General features: G+C 41.5%; 1 protein-coding gene across 2 annotated transcripts in view; it reads right to left on the reverse strand.

The window, feature by feature from the left end:
* SEPTIN9 (septin 9) overlaps positions 1-17,018 on the reverse strand; it is a 143,159-nt gene that overhangs the window by 82,825 nt on the left and 43,316 nt on the right. The window contains exon 1 of one of the 2 annotated variants that reach the window (XM_072111989.1): positions 11,962-12,145. The exons of the other annotated variant lie outside the window; for it this stretch is intronic. Coding sequence (XP_071968090.1) covers positions 11,962-11,983 — 22 coding nt within the window. The 5' untranslated portion in view covers positions 11,984-12,145. Of the gene's footprint in view, positions 1-11,961; positions 12,146-17,018 lie in introns of those variants that run through there. 2 annotated transcript variants of the gene reach the window in all.

Consider the following 17,018-nt stretch of genomic DNA (forward strand, 5'->3'; position numbering starts at 1 on the left):
CCCCTGACAGGCAGGAAGCCTAGTAGTCAGGGGCAAGTGAGATCTTGCATGGTATAGCACCTAGAACTTGGATTCTGGTGCCATTGATAGACGATGCTCAGGTCTAATTCACACCTCTGTTGAGACCTCAATTATTATCTTAATTTATTAAAACAATAATACTGGAAGCCTATTGATTTCATTGGCTACTTAGGTACCTCGTGGGGAGGATGTATGAGTTAGTTCATCAGAAAAGGGTTAAACAAGCGCCAACAACTGCAAGTAATAAATTCACTGTTTCTCACATAATTCACATTCGCAGCACATGTAAAGGCTTCCCACCTATGCCTTTTACATTTGGTGTTTGAAGAAGACGGCTGATCTCTTCCTATAACTGGTTGTAGTCTGTTACCATGGATATGCATAGGTCTGCATAGATGTTGTAGAAATAAATCTATGGGAAAGTTAATCCCTGTTCCAGTGGTGATCTCCTTATATTTGTTATCCTCCTTTATTCTAAAATCAACTTTAAAAATTAGTACAATGAGTCAGAAGGGCTCTAGGAAACCCATCCATGCTGCAACCTATCAAGCCGTTACAATTGACCTCCCCCGTCTAAAAGTGATAGCAGGTCTGTCTCCAATATCGCTTTAAAACTTAGCTCACACCTTGGAAAGGCGTCACACGCCAAGCCACCCGGTGTGAACATGAGGTACTGTTGGTGAGAGAGGGCACTCCCTCCCCACCTAACACCTCTTTGGAACAAACCACGGACCCCTATGGTGAGTGTTGCGACACTTCCTTTAGGTATTTTGTTCGGAGGCACTGTATTTAAATACTCCCCCCCCCCTTTTTCCTATAGGGCCATTTATATGTATTCTCCCTCTGATGAAGCCTGATGGTGGAAACGCGTCAGGGAGGTGTGTTTTGTGTGCTACCTAGGACAAGGGACAGAGTCTTGGGACTGCCCTTGTAAGGGCGGGAGTCTTTTTTGGGGTGTAGGGTGAATTTAGACTACATCTCACACCTCCCCCATTAGTCCATGAAAGAACAGAGGATGGACCTTCTCCCGATGTAGGCCCCTTTCAGAACTGGCTATACTAGGAGGAGGTAAGTGTGGATTCAAGAGGGGTCCTATGCAGTCTATGCCCCCTCAGGGTATGTAATTCAACTTACCAATCTCCAGCCTTCTTTTGAGGTTAGTCCATTTTTATGTACGTATTTGTTGATTATCGTATTCGCACTAGGGTGCTATTGCTTGGTGCGCTATTGAACTATCATTTTGTGTGTGTGTGAGCTCTTGGTACTTTAGGTACTTTTTAGAGGAATATAATTAAACTTATACCTTTTAACTGTCAAAAAATATTTTGTCTTGCTGAGATTTTTGTTATACTTGTTGACAGAATCACTTATGGAAAAGTTTTGCTATTTCTGCTTCAGATTAATTAGCATAATTTTAAAAGTTGATTTTAGAAGGAAGGAGCCCATGGATAACAAATATTTCTAAGTTCTGGAAGCTTCCTTCCCCAGAGCCCTTCTGACTCATTAGCATATTTCTGAAAGTTGATATTAGAAGGAAGGAGGCCATGGATAACAAATATAAGAAGATCACCACAGTCACAGTGCCTGGATCTATGAGTAAGTGTCCCTGGTTTGTCATGATGGAGTTTGATGATAGATTTCCTTTATAAAAATGTATGTTTTTGTTAAAAGGGTGTTCTGGGATTGTTTCATCAATTACTTGTTACCACATATCAGATTAGGGTTCTACATCCCACACACACACTTACAAATAGTTTGAAGGGTTACAAGTGAACAATGTATTAAATCTTGGAATTCCTCCTTTAACTTTAAAGGGTATGTCCAAGATGAGAAGACATGGCTTGATTAGTGCAGAAGAATTACATTTTCTATTTCTCAGAAAACCTTCAATCACTTTAAATCATTAGTAGATTAAAGGGATTTTCCCACAAAGGAAAGTTAGGCCCTATCCATGGTGCCCGTGCTACCCGTCTTCTCAATTGTGACTACCTCCGAGACCAACGTAGATGTGTAGTCACAGACATATTTTCACTGGACCAAGAACTAGAGACCTTTGAGGTACCATGAAGCGACGAGTCCAAAGCACCGGAGGATATGTGTGTGACTGTCTTTGTCATTTAACTTTCTCAAATGGTTTCTTAAGACTTTTTTCCTGGATGGAAATTCCCTTTAAGGACAATTTATTGGTCGATGTGATGCAATGAGAAACACTGCAGTAAGTAAGACGTCCAAGAACCAAATGAGATCTCCAGACGCATCTTTTTGTACGATGACATGTGAGGTTATTAGATTAAATTACTTTCCTGGCTATTAAAGGGGTTTTCCTATCATATAAAACAATAATATATCATTCAAATATTCCATCACTTTATGAAGTGTGGGGGTCTGACCGCTGTGACCCCTATGGATTCTGAGACTGAAAGAGTCTGAATGAGCATCATGGCTAATTTATAAATTTTTCATTGCAGGCAAACCTGTGTGTTATGGGGGGCATTCACTTAGCAGCCCCTTAAAGGAAATTTACCATCAAAATCCAGCAAGATAAACCAGGGACATTACTCATAGATCCAGGCACCGTGAATGTGGTAATCATCTTATATTTGGCCTCATTCCTTCTAAAATCAACATTCAGAAATATGCTAATGAGCTGAAAGTGCTCTGGGGAAGGGGAGTTTCAAGAACTAGCCTGTGCTGTATCTTCACAGGTTGTTACACTGTCACCTCTTCCCCTGGCACCATCAGCACTTCTACTCTTCCTGTAATCTCACACAGCGGGAAGGGGGAAGTGCTCCTACACCGTGTAACAGCCTGTGAAGCTACAGCATAGAGAGGTTCTGGTAACGCCCCCAAAAGCACTTCAGGAATTAGCATAATTGTAATGGTTGACTTTAGAAGGATGGAGGCCTGGATGACAAATATAAGAAGATTACCACAGTCATGGATCTATGAGTAAGTGTCCCTCGTTTATAATGATAGATTTTGATGGTAGATTTCCTTTAATTCTCATTAACCATCCTACAGGTCAGACGTCAACAATTATACTCACTATATAACAGTAATCACAGATCTGGCATCAGGACTGACGTCAGCACCAAGGAGACCTGGGCAGATGCCAACGCCCCACATAGCAATCTACAGAAACTCGATCTACATATAGTGCCCTTTGGGACACAACCAGCCGATCTGCTTTGTATATTCCCCACCTCCTTGCCTATAATATGGGGCTATGCAAATTACCTGTGCCACCACCCATGCCAATGTCCATAACTGCACGTATGTGTCACTAGTAGCTATAAACCTTACAAGCTCCAGATCCCCAACCTTGTGCCCATCTGATATGTCTCACTTCTGAGAAATATGTTAAGAATGATGTTGGGCCTTGTGCCGACCAGATATTTCGATTTTGAACAATAAAAGTTTTATCTGGGCCACGCACGGAGGGCGTACTGCTGAAAAGAGACCAATCTCCCTTTTCTTCAGCACCCCCATTCTTGGTAACATCACCCCAAGAATATGTTCCAGCAAGACAGTGAATAAGCCACAGGTGACCCTGCCCTGGTATGATGCCCATGATTTCTGATGGCTATTAAAGGGGTTGTCTAGTTTCCACTTGTAAAAGTAATTGTTTGTTTAGTGACAAGTAATATGGTTTTCCTATTTCCTTCCTGCACAGGTTCCTCAAGGTTTTCTAGATCTCTGCTTGCTGTCATTCTATATTTAGGGTGGCACGGTGGCTTAGTGGTTAGCAATACACCGCTGGGATCCTGGGTTCAAGTCCCACCCAGGTCAACATCTGCAAAGAGTTTGTATGTTCTCTCCGTGTTTGTGTGGTTTTCCTCCGGGTCCTCTGGTTTCCTCCCACACTCCACAATATACTGATTGTGAGCCCCATGGGGACAGGGACTGATTTGGCAAACTCTGTGCAGCGCTGCATGATCTTTGTGCACTACATAACTAAAGAATTATTATTATAAGATGCTCTTGCTGAATATTTTTATTCACAGGAAGTAGACAATGAAATTTCCTAAAGCAGGACAGCAAGCAGAGATCCAGAGAACAGTAAGGAATTTATACACAAAGTATATTGGAAACTTGTATAACTTCTCATTACACAAACAATATCAATGATTTGCAGAAACTAGACAACCCCTTTAAGTATCTTGGTATTCTCTTACAAATCTGTACATCCTGTGACTTGTATTTGTTTCAAATATGGCTCAAAATCTAGTAAAAGGATTAAAATTAATGGAATATAATGCTGTGCAGCAGCCAAATTTCAGTAGGGGGCACTAAGAGTGTAAATACCCCTTTAATAGCCATCGCCCATACACTATTAACCTTTTCCTGTTGGCAACTTTTTCCTCTTCCCACGGCGGCTCCATGAACTGTTCATATAATGTATTATATGGAAAACATGAGGATGTTATATGTGATTATAATCCTGCATTTCCCCTACTGAAGTCATTGGGGAGAGCCAGGGCACGCTACAATCCCAAATTACGTCATGCCTTCAGTTCTATTCCAGGCCATATGAAGAGGTTCAATGGAAAAAAAAATATTTTACCAAAATTGATGTTTTTTTCTTCAATGGATGTGCTCCCACTGTTTATAGGGGATAGTATCGCTTTAAAAAGAAGGCAATATAACCATAAGCAGGCTGCCTCTTCATTCAGGAAGATATTGAGGATTTTACCAGCTGCTGGCTAAGGTATTTCCGTCCGTCTTTATGTCTCAAGCAGACGAGCTGGAAAATACAGATCTTTTCTTCCTATCACTATGGCTGATCTAGATGCCGTGCATTGTGCGTCCTTCCAGGACATGTGCGGATGTGACTGGTGAAGCTCTGGCCATGGTCCATGCAGATTACTAATATTCCCATATAATGTCATACACCCAAATGACCTATCAGGTCCAGCAAAGTGGATTTAGGTAAAGACATAACTTTATTTTATGCAATTTTATGAAATATTTTTTTATGAAATGCAGCAGACTTGTGTATGTATTTCTTCAAAAGGAAAAATCTGTGGTTGTGTATAAACTAGAGCCCTCTAGTCTAAAAAAAACATTCAGGATAATACTGAGATCATGTGGCAGAAAACTATAATCATTAAAAATGACCTAAATCTTGTAACTTTCAGCAATGACCTCATCCACACTGGAGGAATGAGTACAATGCTGCCACCTGCTGGTGACTCCACACATTGCAGGCTGAGTAGATCACATACTCGGCCTATATATATTATTCTCACACTGCAAATTCCTCACTGGGTGGTTATTCTTTAGAAGTCGATCCCCATTTTAACAGATAGTAATATACCTTTAAGACCATTTTAATTCCAAACATATTTTAAAGCTGGTTCTGGGTTGTGGAGTTCTGCCAATGTCTGGCCCCGAGGCAAGCGGCAGAAAGCGACTTGTGGTACCATAGTACTACATGTACTATTATGGTATCTAGAAGTCTGATGCTCACACTTTGTGTGGAGAGATAAATGAGTCAAATTTCCATGTTTTATGCTGCACAATGTATCATTTATAGCGATCTCTCCTGACCCATGGTGCACATGCACCCCCGGCTCAGCCAAGCATTCTTATATTCTCACTTTACAGAAGGGAGATTCTGCCTGCAGCGTATCTCCCTATAGAACAACTCGTGGTCAGTCGACAGATTATACCACCAATAGTCCGATGTGTCTGACCAGCTCCAAGCAGTCCTGTCATAAGGGAAATGAAGGATGGACACTATGTAAAATCTGTTCAGCTCCTCCTGCTCTGTAACATGCTGCCTGTAGATAGAATACTATGGCTAAACTGCTCAGCTCCTCCTGCTCTATAACATGCTGCCTGTAGATAGAATACTATGGATAATCTGCTCAGCTCCTCCTGCTCTATAACATGCTTCCTGTAGATAGAATACTATGGATAATCTGCTCAGCTCCTCCTGCTCTATAACATGCTGCCTGTAGATAGAATACTATGGATAATCTGCTCAGCTCCTCCTGCTCTATAACATGCTTCCTGTAGATAGAATACTATGGATAATCTGCTCAGCTCCTCCTGCTCTATAACATGCTGCCTGTAGATAGAATACTATGGCTAAACTGCTCAGCTCCTCCTGCTCTATAACATGCTGCCTGTAGATAGAATACTATGGATAATCTGCTCAGCTCCTCCTGCTCTATAACATGCTGCCTGTAGATAGAATACTATGGCTAAACTGCTCAGCTCCTCCTGCTCTATAACATGCTGCCTGTAGATAGAATACTATGGATAATCTGCTCAGCTCCTCCTGCTCTATAACATGCTGACTGTAGATAGAATACTATGGATAATCTGCTCAGCTCCTCCTGCTCTATAACATGCTGCCTGTAGATATAATACTATGGATAATCTGCTCAGCTCCTCCTGCACTATAACATGCTGCCTGCAGATAGGACACAATGGGGATAATTTATCTTATTTTCCCCTTCTCCAAACTCTTTCTGCGCCTTTTGTGAGACTATTTTTTCCACTTCATTTGTCTTTGCAGCTTTGGCTCTTTGTCAAATGAAAACTTTTTTGTTACAACTCATACCACTGCCTTCCCTAAGCATGGTCACTGGCGTGTTATTGTGCAATTATTTAATTATTTGAGCCCCTTACAGGCCCAAATAAATGCTAAATAAGGCGCAAACATCTGGAAGCTTGAGAAATCCAAAGAGAAATTAGGTGCAACTGGGGCGAACTGATGGAAAAAGGTGGAAAAAATTGTGCAAATATCCAAATGCGCCCATAAAGTACAGCCAAAAAAACGTGCATCAGACGATAAATCTGCCCCAATGTACAATCTGCTCAGCCCATCCTGCTCTAAAACATACTTCCTGCAGATAGGACGCTATGTGCAATGTGCTCTGCCCTTACTGCTCTATAACATGCTACCTGCAGATAGGGCCCACATTTATCAGTGTACAGAGTGCCTCTGATTCATGAATTGTGGGGCACGGTCTTCATGAATCTGGTGCCCCCTGCATTGCTCAGGAAATGGGCAGCATTTTTATTTGGTGCACTTTGTTCATGCTGCAGAATTATGGCACTTAGATCTTGTTGGACACAGAGCATCCGCGACAGAAACTGGCGCAGACACTTTATAAATACATGTACAAGCAGTTTGCACTTTCTTTTTAGTGTAAAGCCGGACACATAACTGGTGCAAACTCTTTAGTAGATGTGGCCCATTGTATAATCAGCGCAGCTTCTATAGCAATCAGGACGCGGACAGAGTTGTGCCCGCAGCAGCTGACTTCAAGGTTTATTGGTGAATTATTTCACATGTTTATACTTCTCTCTACATCTTCTCCTATCAGTTTCATCTCATAATGTAGAATAAACCAGATTTGATCGAGTAATTGGAAACCATTTGTCCTATTTGTTCTGCGTCATTCCATCAGGAAGTGCAGTAGCAAATGATGGGCAACTGATCTAATTGGAGAGCTTGGCGTCCTGTGTACTCGCTGTCTGTACGCTACGCTCTGGTTTCCTTGTGTGAGCAATTACAGTAATAATTCTAATTGCAAATCTATTTGAATATTAATAGAATAGGAAGCGGAGGAGCTCTTGTAGTTATCGGCTGTCACCAGTGCAGTCATTATTTATCACTGTGCTATATCCAAAACACAAAGGAGCAAATTAGCAATAGTTCATGTAGTCTTGTCTACAGCACCGATGTAGATCTTTGTGTCTCCATGGCTACAGACTACACACAAACCCAGTGTAGTCTGATGCTACAGGCTTATTCCATTTTATCTGATGGAAGAGAGTATGACTACAGCAGGCGAAAAGAGTGTTTGTAGTCTGTAACCATGGTGATACATACATAAATTCTTAAATTAAGAGTATTTACAAAGTTTCCTAATTTTGATTAATTTAAGGAATAATAGAAAAGTCAGTATTAATAAAATAAAAGTATAATGAACTTGAAACCCAAAACATGATAAAATCATCCAAAATCCACAGCAGAATTTGATTTAAAGGGGGTGTTCCAGACCCCCATCAACAGGTCGGTTATTTTAAGGATTAGTGTTTATTTTCAGTATTTTAGTTTAGTAAAATCCCATTAAAGATAATTATGTGTATAATGATAACAATATTAAGGGCATAATTAGTAGCTGGTGCTTGAGAAAATTCTCTTGAGTGATTATTAGAGCCAATATCAATACAATTAAAGCACAAGTTAGGAGTTACTATATAAAGATATTAGGTCAATTGTCACCTACAGAACTGATCTGTAACTATGGTTTAGCTATAGTGCTTAGTATCCAGTACAGGCAGTCCCCGGGTTACATACAAGATAGGGACTGTAGGTTTGTTCTTAAGTTGAATTTGTATGTAAGTCGAAACTGTATATTTTATCATTGTAGTTCCCGACAATTTTTTTTTTTGCCCCAGTGACAATTGGAGTTTCAAATTTTTTTGCTGTAATAGGACCAAGAATTATCAATAAAGCTTCATTGCAGACAATTTTAAGCTGATTATTGCAAGCTGGGACTATTTTAAAGCATCCAGAGAGCTTCACCAGAGGACACAGTGGGCAGAGGGGTCCGTCTGTAACTATGGGTTGTCTGTAAGTCGGGTGTCCTTAAGTAGGGGACCGCCTGTAGTATCAGAAACACCCCTGATAAGTGGTTCAGTCTTAGATCTATCTATCTATCTATCTATCTATCTATCTATCTATCTATCTATCTATCTATCTATCCTCATATCTATCTACCTATCTATCTTATATATACAGTATATATCTGCTTGAGCAGCAATACCAGATCCAGCCTGTGGACCAGAGTGGCGCTGTTTCTAGAAGTGCAAACACTTTAATAGATGTGGCCCTATTGTATAATCAGTGCAGCATCCTTAATGCACAAATTCTAAAAATGTATCCCAAGTACCTGAATGAACCCCGTTTCAAGGTGAAAATGTATTTTGTTATGTGGGGATTAATCAGGGCTCGTGCGCCATAACTCTAGGATACAAGCTCCTAAAATAGGCGCAGTTCCTGGTGTCCAACCAATTACCCCTATTTACCCCCTTACACTAGCTCCATGGCAGGTGGGCATGAAGGAACCTGAAAGGGGGCACGGCCAGTGGCATAGTGGGCCAGTGTGGGGCGTTCCTGCCTCAGTCTGGAGATATTTGGGGTAGAATTGTCCGTCGCACAACCCCTGCAAGATTTATCACAAGGCCTGGACCTCCTAAAAGATCTGGCAGGTGCCAGGGGGCGAGGATCATGCACCCCATGTGCCAGCGTAAGATAAATCCCCCATATATTCTATACACCTAAACTGCAGTGGCCGCCAAAGACATGTCACATTGTCAGAAATTTCTAGTGTGATGGTTAATGAGTGACATGACAAGGAGGTGAGAAGTCCTGTATCTCTGCGGTGACAAAGACCCATTCATCCAGCAGAAGAACAGATAGACCTGCCATTCACAGGGTCAAGGACAATCTGGTCAATAGGACCTGTGATCAGTAACATGCAGGCCCTCTTAAAGGTGTCGCTATTATCATGTTTTAGAGTTCTCTGTTGTAAGCTGTATAGTTTATAGCTAATCACATGAAATGACATGACCCCCCATGTATATACTATAATACAGTATATCTATAGAACTGGTGTACAGACACCTCGGCCTCGGAATGACCACATCCCCTGAACCCCAAAACTTATAGCACTGATCGGAGAACCTATCAATACCTATTCATGAACATGTTATGGGGTGATATAGGTAAGATAAAGCCCCTGGAGATTCCACCAGAGGTGTTGATATTGAGGGCCCACCTGCTATCCATAAAATCCCCATGTTTCATCCTATTATTCTTGAATTGTCCTATAAGAATAGACGTTAGTTTCTTTTGGATCGTGGGGGTCCTCTGGCACCCGAGGATTGCCTAATTCTCTTGGGGGTCAGTCTGACTGTGCATGGTATGGATGTTTATTAAAGGAAATCTACCATCAAAATCAAGCACTGACAAACCAGGGACATTACTCATAGATCTAGGCACGGTGACTGTGATAATCCTCTTATATTTGTTATCCATGGCCTCCTTCCTTCTACAATCAACTTTTAAAATTGTGCTAATGAGCTAGATGTGCTCCACTGTGCAGCAGCACTTCCCCTTCTCTTTACTGTGTGCTAAATCTTTCTCTACTACAGTCAGATTATATCAGGCAGAGGGAGGAGGGCGGAAGTGGAGGTATTGTAACAGTCTGTGAAGCTGCAACACAGAGGGGCTCTGGTAACGCCATCCACAGGCCTTCTGGCTCACTAGCATCATTATAGAATTTTCAATCTTTTGTTGTGGAATTGGTGGGTCTGTAGCACGTGGACATAATACTTGTTGGCCTGTTCATTTCATGTAGACCACCTGTGGCCCATGTACAACACATTCTGCTGTGGATTAGGATGTGACTGTGGAATCAAAGCCGGAGAACTGTTTAAGCTTCCAAAGGATGCTGATACGTCATGGCCATGCACTTTCTACTATACACATCAGGGGTCTGCAAGCCGGTGACATAGCAGAGCTGAACACAAAGCCCCCGCCCGTGGCTGTCTATGACTAATGTGCTGACAGCAATTCCTCGGTGACCACATCCTCCTGGTCATGGCTTGGACTGCACATGCTGATTTCTAATCTTTTTTTTTCTCTGACCTTTGTAGTTGTAATAGTGAATTCTACATTCTATTCAATTTAACCACTTCACAACTGTGTCCTATGGCTATGAATAGGATCCTGGTCAATCATTGTTCTTCCTAGGACCATTAAGTGGCATCTGTTTCCTTCCTCATATCATCTTTCCTCATTGATCCTTGATACCAAATAGCTTAGGGTGACTAAGACAAAAAATGACAAAATCCTACAATAGATCAAACGTCCAGGCCATGACACAGAGATGATGAGTCGAGATGATGGTGACAGGGTCCGTCCTTCTACACCATTCTCTGTATTATATGCTCACGTGGCAGACAAAATCTGAACCTCCCCTTTTAGAAAACCCTTTCACCACTGGAAAGTTACTTGTGACATTGCCCGGGTCTGTGTACAGAAAAACTTTTTACGCCCTTTACCCACATCAACAAGTTATAAAGGAACACACTGGGTTTAGGAGAAGAAGACCCTTGTTGGGTAGCTGAGGCTGGTGAGACCCGAAACAGAAGAAGCTTTGTAGGGCACAGAGTGCACCGTCCTACTCAGCACGCCTATACCCTGTAGCATGTTCAGTTGTCGTGCCAAGTTGTGGCAGGCAAAGCAAGCAGAGATCCAATGTTTCTTTGATCGGGTGGTCACTCATTGAAAACGAAGCCCCCCGAAGGAAATGAGAAGGAACAGTGAGTGGGTTCATATGGGGTCTCAAGTCACTCCTCCCTCATATCCCAATGACCAGAAGCCATGAGGAAGTTAGGAGGTGCCGCAAGAAGAGGAAGAAACTCTCCAGAAAATGAAGAATGAGAGAAGGACGGCTGATCATGACTTGAGACAAATGAGAAGGTCTTGAGACCCACAGAAGTGGGCGAACTGCGAAAAGGGTCCCGGATTGAGAAGATAGAAACCTGCGTCCCCATTCAAACTTTGATTCATCACAAGAGCTCACAATCTAAACATAGATACTAAGTCATCCATCTATGTATCTATAACATATCTATCCTATCTATGTATCTATACCATATCTATCTATGTATCTATACCGTATCTACCCTCTCTATCTATGTAGGCATCTATCCATCTACATTCAAAGTCTCTGCTTTTACATGGCAAGGTTTAGGCATTACTCCAGTACCCTCCAGCACTTAATGGGTTAATGGGATGTTCGTTGCGTCCTGGGATGACCTTATCTCCCATACGGATTTATTGGATCACATAGGATATTCCAGATAAAAGCTGTGAATACACAATAAGGTTGGGAGAATAGTTCCTACCTGAAATGCGCTCCTTGTCCATCACTCCCCAGCATGAGTGGATGTGCGGCCTCTCTGCCCCTGTTTGGGAGGCGGTCACTGGCTCTGTCCTCCCCTCTCCACTCCTTCACTCCTGCCTCTCACTTTTTCCTTTTCTCACTCCCTCCTTCTACTTTTGTCGTTCACCCTGTAATGTTCTCTCACTTCTGTCTCTGGTTATCTCCTCCCTCCTGATCCGTCTTCTCTCCAGCTTTTCCTTTGTCTGCCTCTCACCAATCTTTTTTTTCCCCAACTCTGGTTTCTTTCTACGTTTTCATTCTGTCAGAGCTGCACTTTCTGGCTACTTCTCTATTTTCAGCCTCCTCCTTCTTATTTTATCTTTTAACCATTCATTTCCTTTCTTTGCTTTTTTTTTCTACTTCTTAGCTCTAGTAGCTGTTTTTAACTATCTATCTATCTATCTATCTATCTATCTATCTATCTATCTATCTATCTATTTATCTATCTATTTATTAAATACATTTTCATGTATTTTACCCTTGTTTATCTAAGTTTATGTTAGTTTAATGCACCATTTTTAGTGACTATTTGAGCGCATTGGGGTATTTGCGCAATTCTTTGCGCCTTTTTTCAGTAGTTCGCCAGAGTATATATCACCAGAACACCTGTTAGGAGGGGAGGGGGCAGTGTTAACGCCTGCGCTGTGGCTATAGTCTGCGCAGGCTACTGTGCAGTTGTATGCCAGGCAGGACCATTTATTCTGTCAAATCTATCTTTATATCACATCTGTCTGTAGGTCTTTCTTTATATCTATTTATATTTTTATATATCTTCCTTATATTCTAGTTATATATTGCCTATTTCGTAGAAAGAGTTTTCACAATCCAAACTTTTATATTTTCATATTAAAAAAGGCACATAGGGGCTTATTTACTAAGGGTCCGCTGTGCACTTTAGTCTGACAGTGCAAGTTCCTTGTGGCTAAAACGGCTTGCACAGGTATTTAAGAAGTGTGTTCGCTACGATTGTGGCGCACGTGACCTTTTTTGTGGTACAGCTACGACGGCTTCCATGCGACAGAAATTAGGGGGCGTGCCATCGGATGGTCTGACTCATTCAGACCGGGCGCTGTATTTAACTTTGAAATTGTGTCGCAAGCCCTATGTTAAAGATGCACCACAAAAAAGATGGTATAATCTGCCGGACCTGAGCGACACATTCTTGATATCAGGCGCACAATCTTGTGAATCGACGGCTGAATTATAGATGGACAATGCATTTTCAATGAAATGGAAGTAAATGCCCCCCATAGTGCACAGCATTCCCCGTATCTAGCATCGCTATGACTATGAGCTTGATGAAGAGTGGTAGTGTTCAAAATGTGTGGCTTGTTACGGGGGAATGCTCAACGCTATGTATCTTTTTATGGAATATTTTGCCGAAGGTGATTCTGTGCACTGAAAGAAACAGACAAACCATTTCTATAAGCTTCTCACAGGTGTATTTCTGGTGTGAGTAACACAGATACTAAATATATTGCCAATTATCTTTCTTCACCAAGATTCCCATTCTCTATTATCCATGTTACCTGGATGCTGGATCAACAAATATTATGGGATATAAAATAATAGGCACAAACTCCAGTTTTCTGGCATAGAAGGCATGAAAAAGTTGCAATTCCTGGTGTATGGTCACAAAATAGTAACTCACTCCACCTCTGGGGGAAGACCATGTCCACTAAACTTACTATACCTATACCTGATGCAGAAAGTGCACTGCCATGGGGAATATTAATGCCCCAGTATTAATAGAATACCCCGCTAAAAGGTATGTCAATTCTTCTAGAGTTGAATGTTCAGAATTAAAAACCAAAATTAAAAAAAAAAAAACTGCCATAATATTTAATTCAAAAATATATAAACCGCATAGAGGATCTGATAATCCAGAAAGTCTGATAATCCAGTGTTTGTCTGCAGCACAAAGCATTAAAGGGGTTGTTTTTAAAAAGAAAAGGGTGTGATAAAACAACATGAGAAGTATTACTCACCTGGAAAATCCCTGCCGCTCCGCTGCTCCTGCTGGTTTCTGTAGCAGCAGAATGGCGGAAGTTTTTCCAGGTGATTCTAGTGTTGTTCTAGCACATACCTTGTGTTATGGCTTTTAATATAGGAGAGGATTTCACATGCGACCAGGGACTCGAAAACATAAGATTTTTTATATGATAGAAGAAGGACAAAAATGCACAAATAGGTGTATTCTATATGATATGTATCACATCCACAGGACATGTCCTAAATACTTCCAACACTGATTTAGAAAACAGGGGTCCAACAAGCTCCTTCCCTGGGACAAATGTAGAGTTAGGGGTGCTATCTATCTATCAATCAATCATCTACAGTATCTGTCCATCTATCCCATAACTTAATAACTACCGTATTTTTTGGACTAAAAGGTGCACAAAAAATCCTTTGATTTTCTCAGAAATCAAAGGTGCACCTTATATATGAATCATACACAACAGCTGCCTTGATCTGTACACAGGTCTGAGACCTGCTGGTCATTCATTCTTATAATCAGGTGGGCCTTATAATCCGGTGCGCCTTATATATGAATCCAGACGTTTTAGCAGACATTTATTGATGGTGCGCCTTATAATAAGGTGCGCGGTATAGTCCGAAAAATATGGTACTTTCTACAGGGTAATGATCGTGGTCGCAGGGTGTGCAACTGGGCCAAAGCCTGGAAAGGGCTCACATCTGGCGGGCGGCAAGACAAGGGATAGACAATCAATATTATGGGTGTCTTTAAGATGAATTTACTGAGGGACACAGGCTATGCCGTGGCTGTGCCCTGATGACATCTGATGCTCCTTCAGTGGAGGCTGGGGAAAAGAAGGCGACACCTGGAGCTCCGGACCGGAGGTAAGTAATACATTTAATTTTTTAGAAACTGTCTGCTCCTTATTAGGGAGGGGCATTCCTGCATAGTATATTATTGGATGGGCACTCCTGGATGTTATATTAGAGGGGGGGTTATATATGTGTTATGCATATATAGGGGCCGATTTACTTACCCGGTCAGTTTGCGATCCAGCGGCACGTTCTCTGCGCTGGATTCGGGTCCGGCCGGGATTCACTAAGGTAGTTACTCTGCTGTCCACCAGGTGGCGCTGCTGCGCTGAAGTTCCCCGGAGGCGCGCTGGAATGCCCTGAAATTCACCGACCTATACCTGGTGAAGGTAAGTGTAATTTTCGCGACACATTTTTTGTCTTAAATGCGGCGGTTTTTCCGAATCCATCGGGTTTTCGTTCGGCCACGCCCCCGATTTCCGTCGCGTGCATGCCAGCGTTGATGCGCCACAATCCGATCGCATGCGCCAAAATCCCGGGGCAATTCAGGGAAAATCGGCGCAAATCGGAAATATTCAGGTAACACGTCAGGAAAACGCGAATCGGGCCCTTAGTAAATGACCCCCATTGTGTATGTATGCATAGTTCTGTGAAGTATATAAACGGTATATATGTATTCTTATGTAGGACATGTGGGATGGGACCAGCAGCATGGATTTTGGTATTTGGGGGCCCCGATTCTAAGTCCGCACTGGGGTCTTATTACATCACTGTACAATATCTACCCTTTAAATATATAATAATAATTCTTTATTTATATAGCGCCTAGAGATTACGCAGCGCTGCACAAAGCATGGCAAATTGGTCCCCATCCCCATGGGACTCACAATCTAAACAGTATGTTTTGGAGTGTGGGAGGAAACCAGAGGACTTAAAGGAAACCCACGCAAACACAGAGAGAACCTACAAACTCTTTGCAGGTATTGACCTGGGTCTGATTCAAACCAAGGACCCCAGCGCTGCAAGGCAGAAGTGCTACCCACTCAGCCACCGTGTAGGGTCCACGGAACCCCCCTCCACAGTCTAGCCAAATGGAGTGTTGAACGTGTACCTAGAGACCTAAAAGGACCCTCTTTCCCTAGCCCCTCGTAAAAAGGTTAGTGGACCCTCATTTTCCCATAAGTACTGTATATATTTAATACTGAAAGGTCCCACAATTCAAAGTATGTGGTAATCCAGTGGCCATTTTGTCCAATGGAATTAGAGTGCAGTGTACAATTTTTAGGATACATTCTGACACAGATTTTGACCGAAATTTCCTAAATTATGTTTGCAGTCCGATTCCAAATCTGATTATTCCCAGATTATCAGATATTCCCCAGGACAATCTATGTAGCAGTTCTCCTCGGTTATCTCCTTGTAGACTGTCCTTGCCCTCAGAAATGTGTGATCCTCTAGGCATGTGCCTGTCAGATGCCTGGTGACAGCCTCTTAAGAATTAACTTTTTAGTCATCGTTCAGTAACTTTCCCTGAGTCATTTTCCATCTTTTTTTTTTTTTTTATTGCTGACTGATGTTCAACAGTAGGATCTTTATAAATACCCTCCATTGTGCTATGGAAAACCCAAACGGCTTTGGTAATCTGCGAGAGGGCAAAAGGGGAGGCTACTCTATGGAACTAAATATAGACTCAAGTTACAAAAAAATAAAAGTAAAAGTAATACAAAAATACCAGAAAAAAAAGAAAAAAAAGTATAAAACTTATAAATATCTAAAGAAGATGTTATGCAGGCCGTTGTATCAATTAGACTAAGTCATGAGAAAGGTAAAGTTCCAGTTAATACCATGAAGTTCATATCAGCGACATCTTCTTGGCCAGACTGTTTATACACTGTTATATACTGTTATTACAATGGCTTTATATATTGTATTAAAAATATCCTAAAGTAGAAATAGACTATATAATACAGTGCTGTGCATATATATATATATATATATATATATATATATATATATACATATATATATATATATACAGTATATATGATAGGAGTAATAGCTCTCTGTTGTGTTAGTAGTAGTAGTACTGTGCTGTGCACATATATACAGGATAGTAGTAGTAGTACTGTGCTGTGCCCATATATACAGGATAGTAGTAGTAGTACTGAGCCGTGCCCATATATACAGGATAGGAGTAGTAGTACTGAGCTGTGCACATATATACAGGAT

Source organism: Engystomops pustulosus, chromosome 6, assembly GCF_040894005.1.
Source record: "Engystomops pustulosus chromosome 6, aEngPut4.maternal, whole genome shotgun sequence".
In the NCBI taxonomy this organism is placed as follows: Eukaryota; Metazoa; Chordata; class Amphibia; order Anura; family Leptodactylidae; genus Engystomops; species Engystomops pustulosus.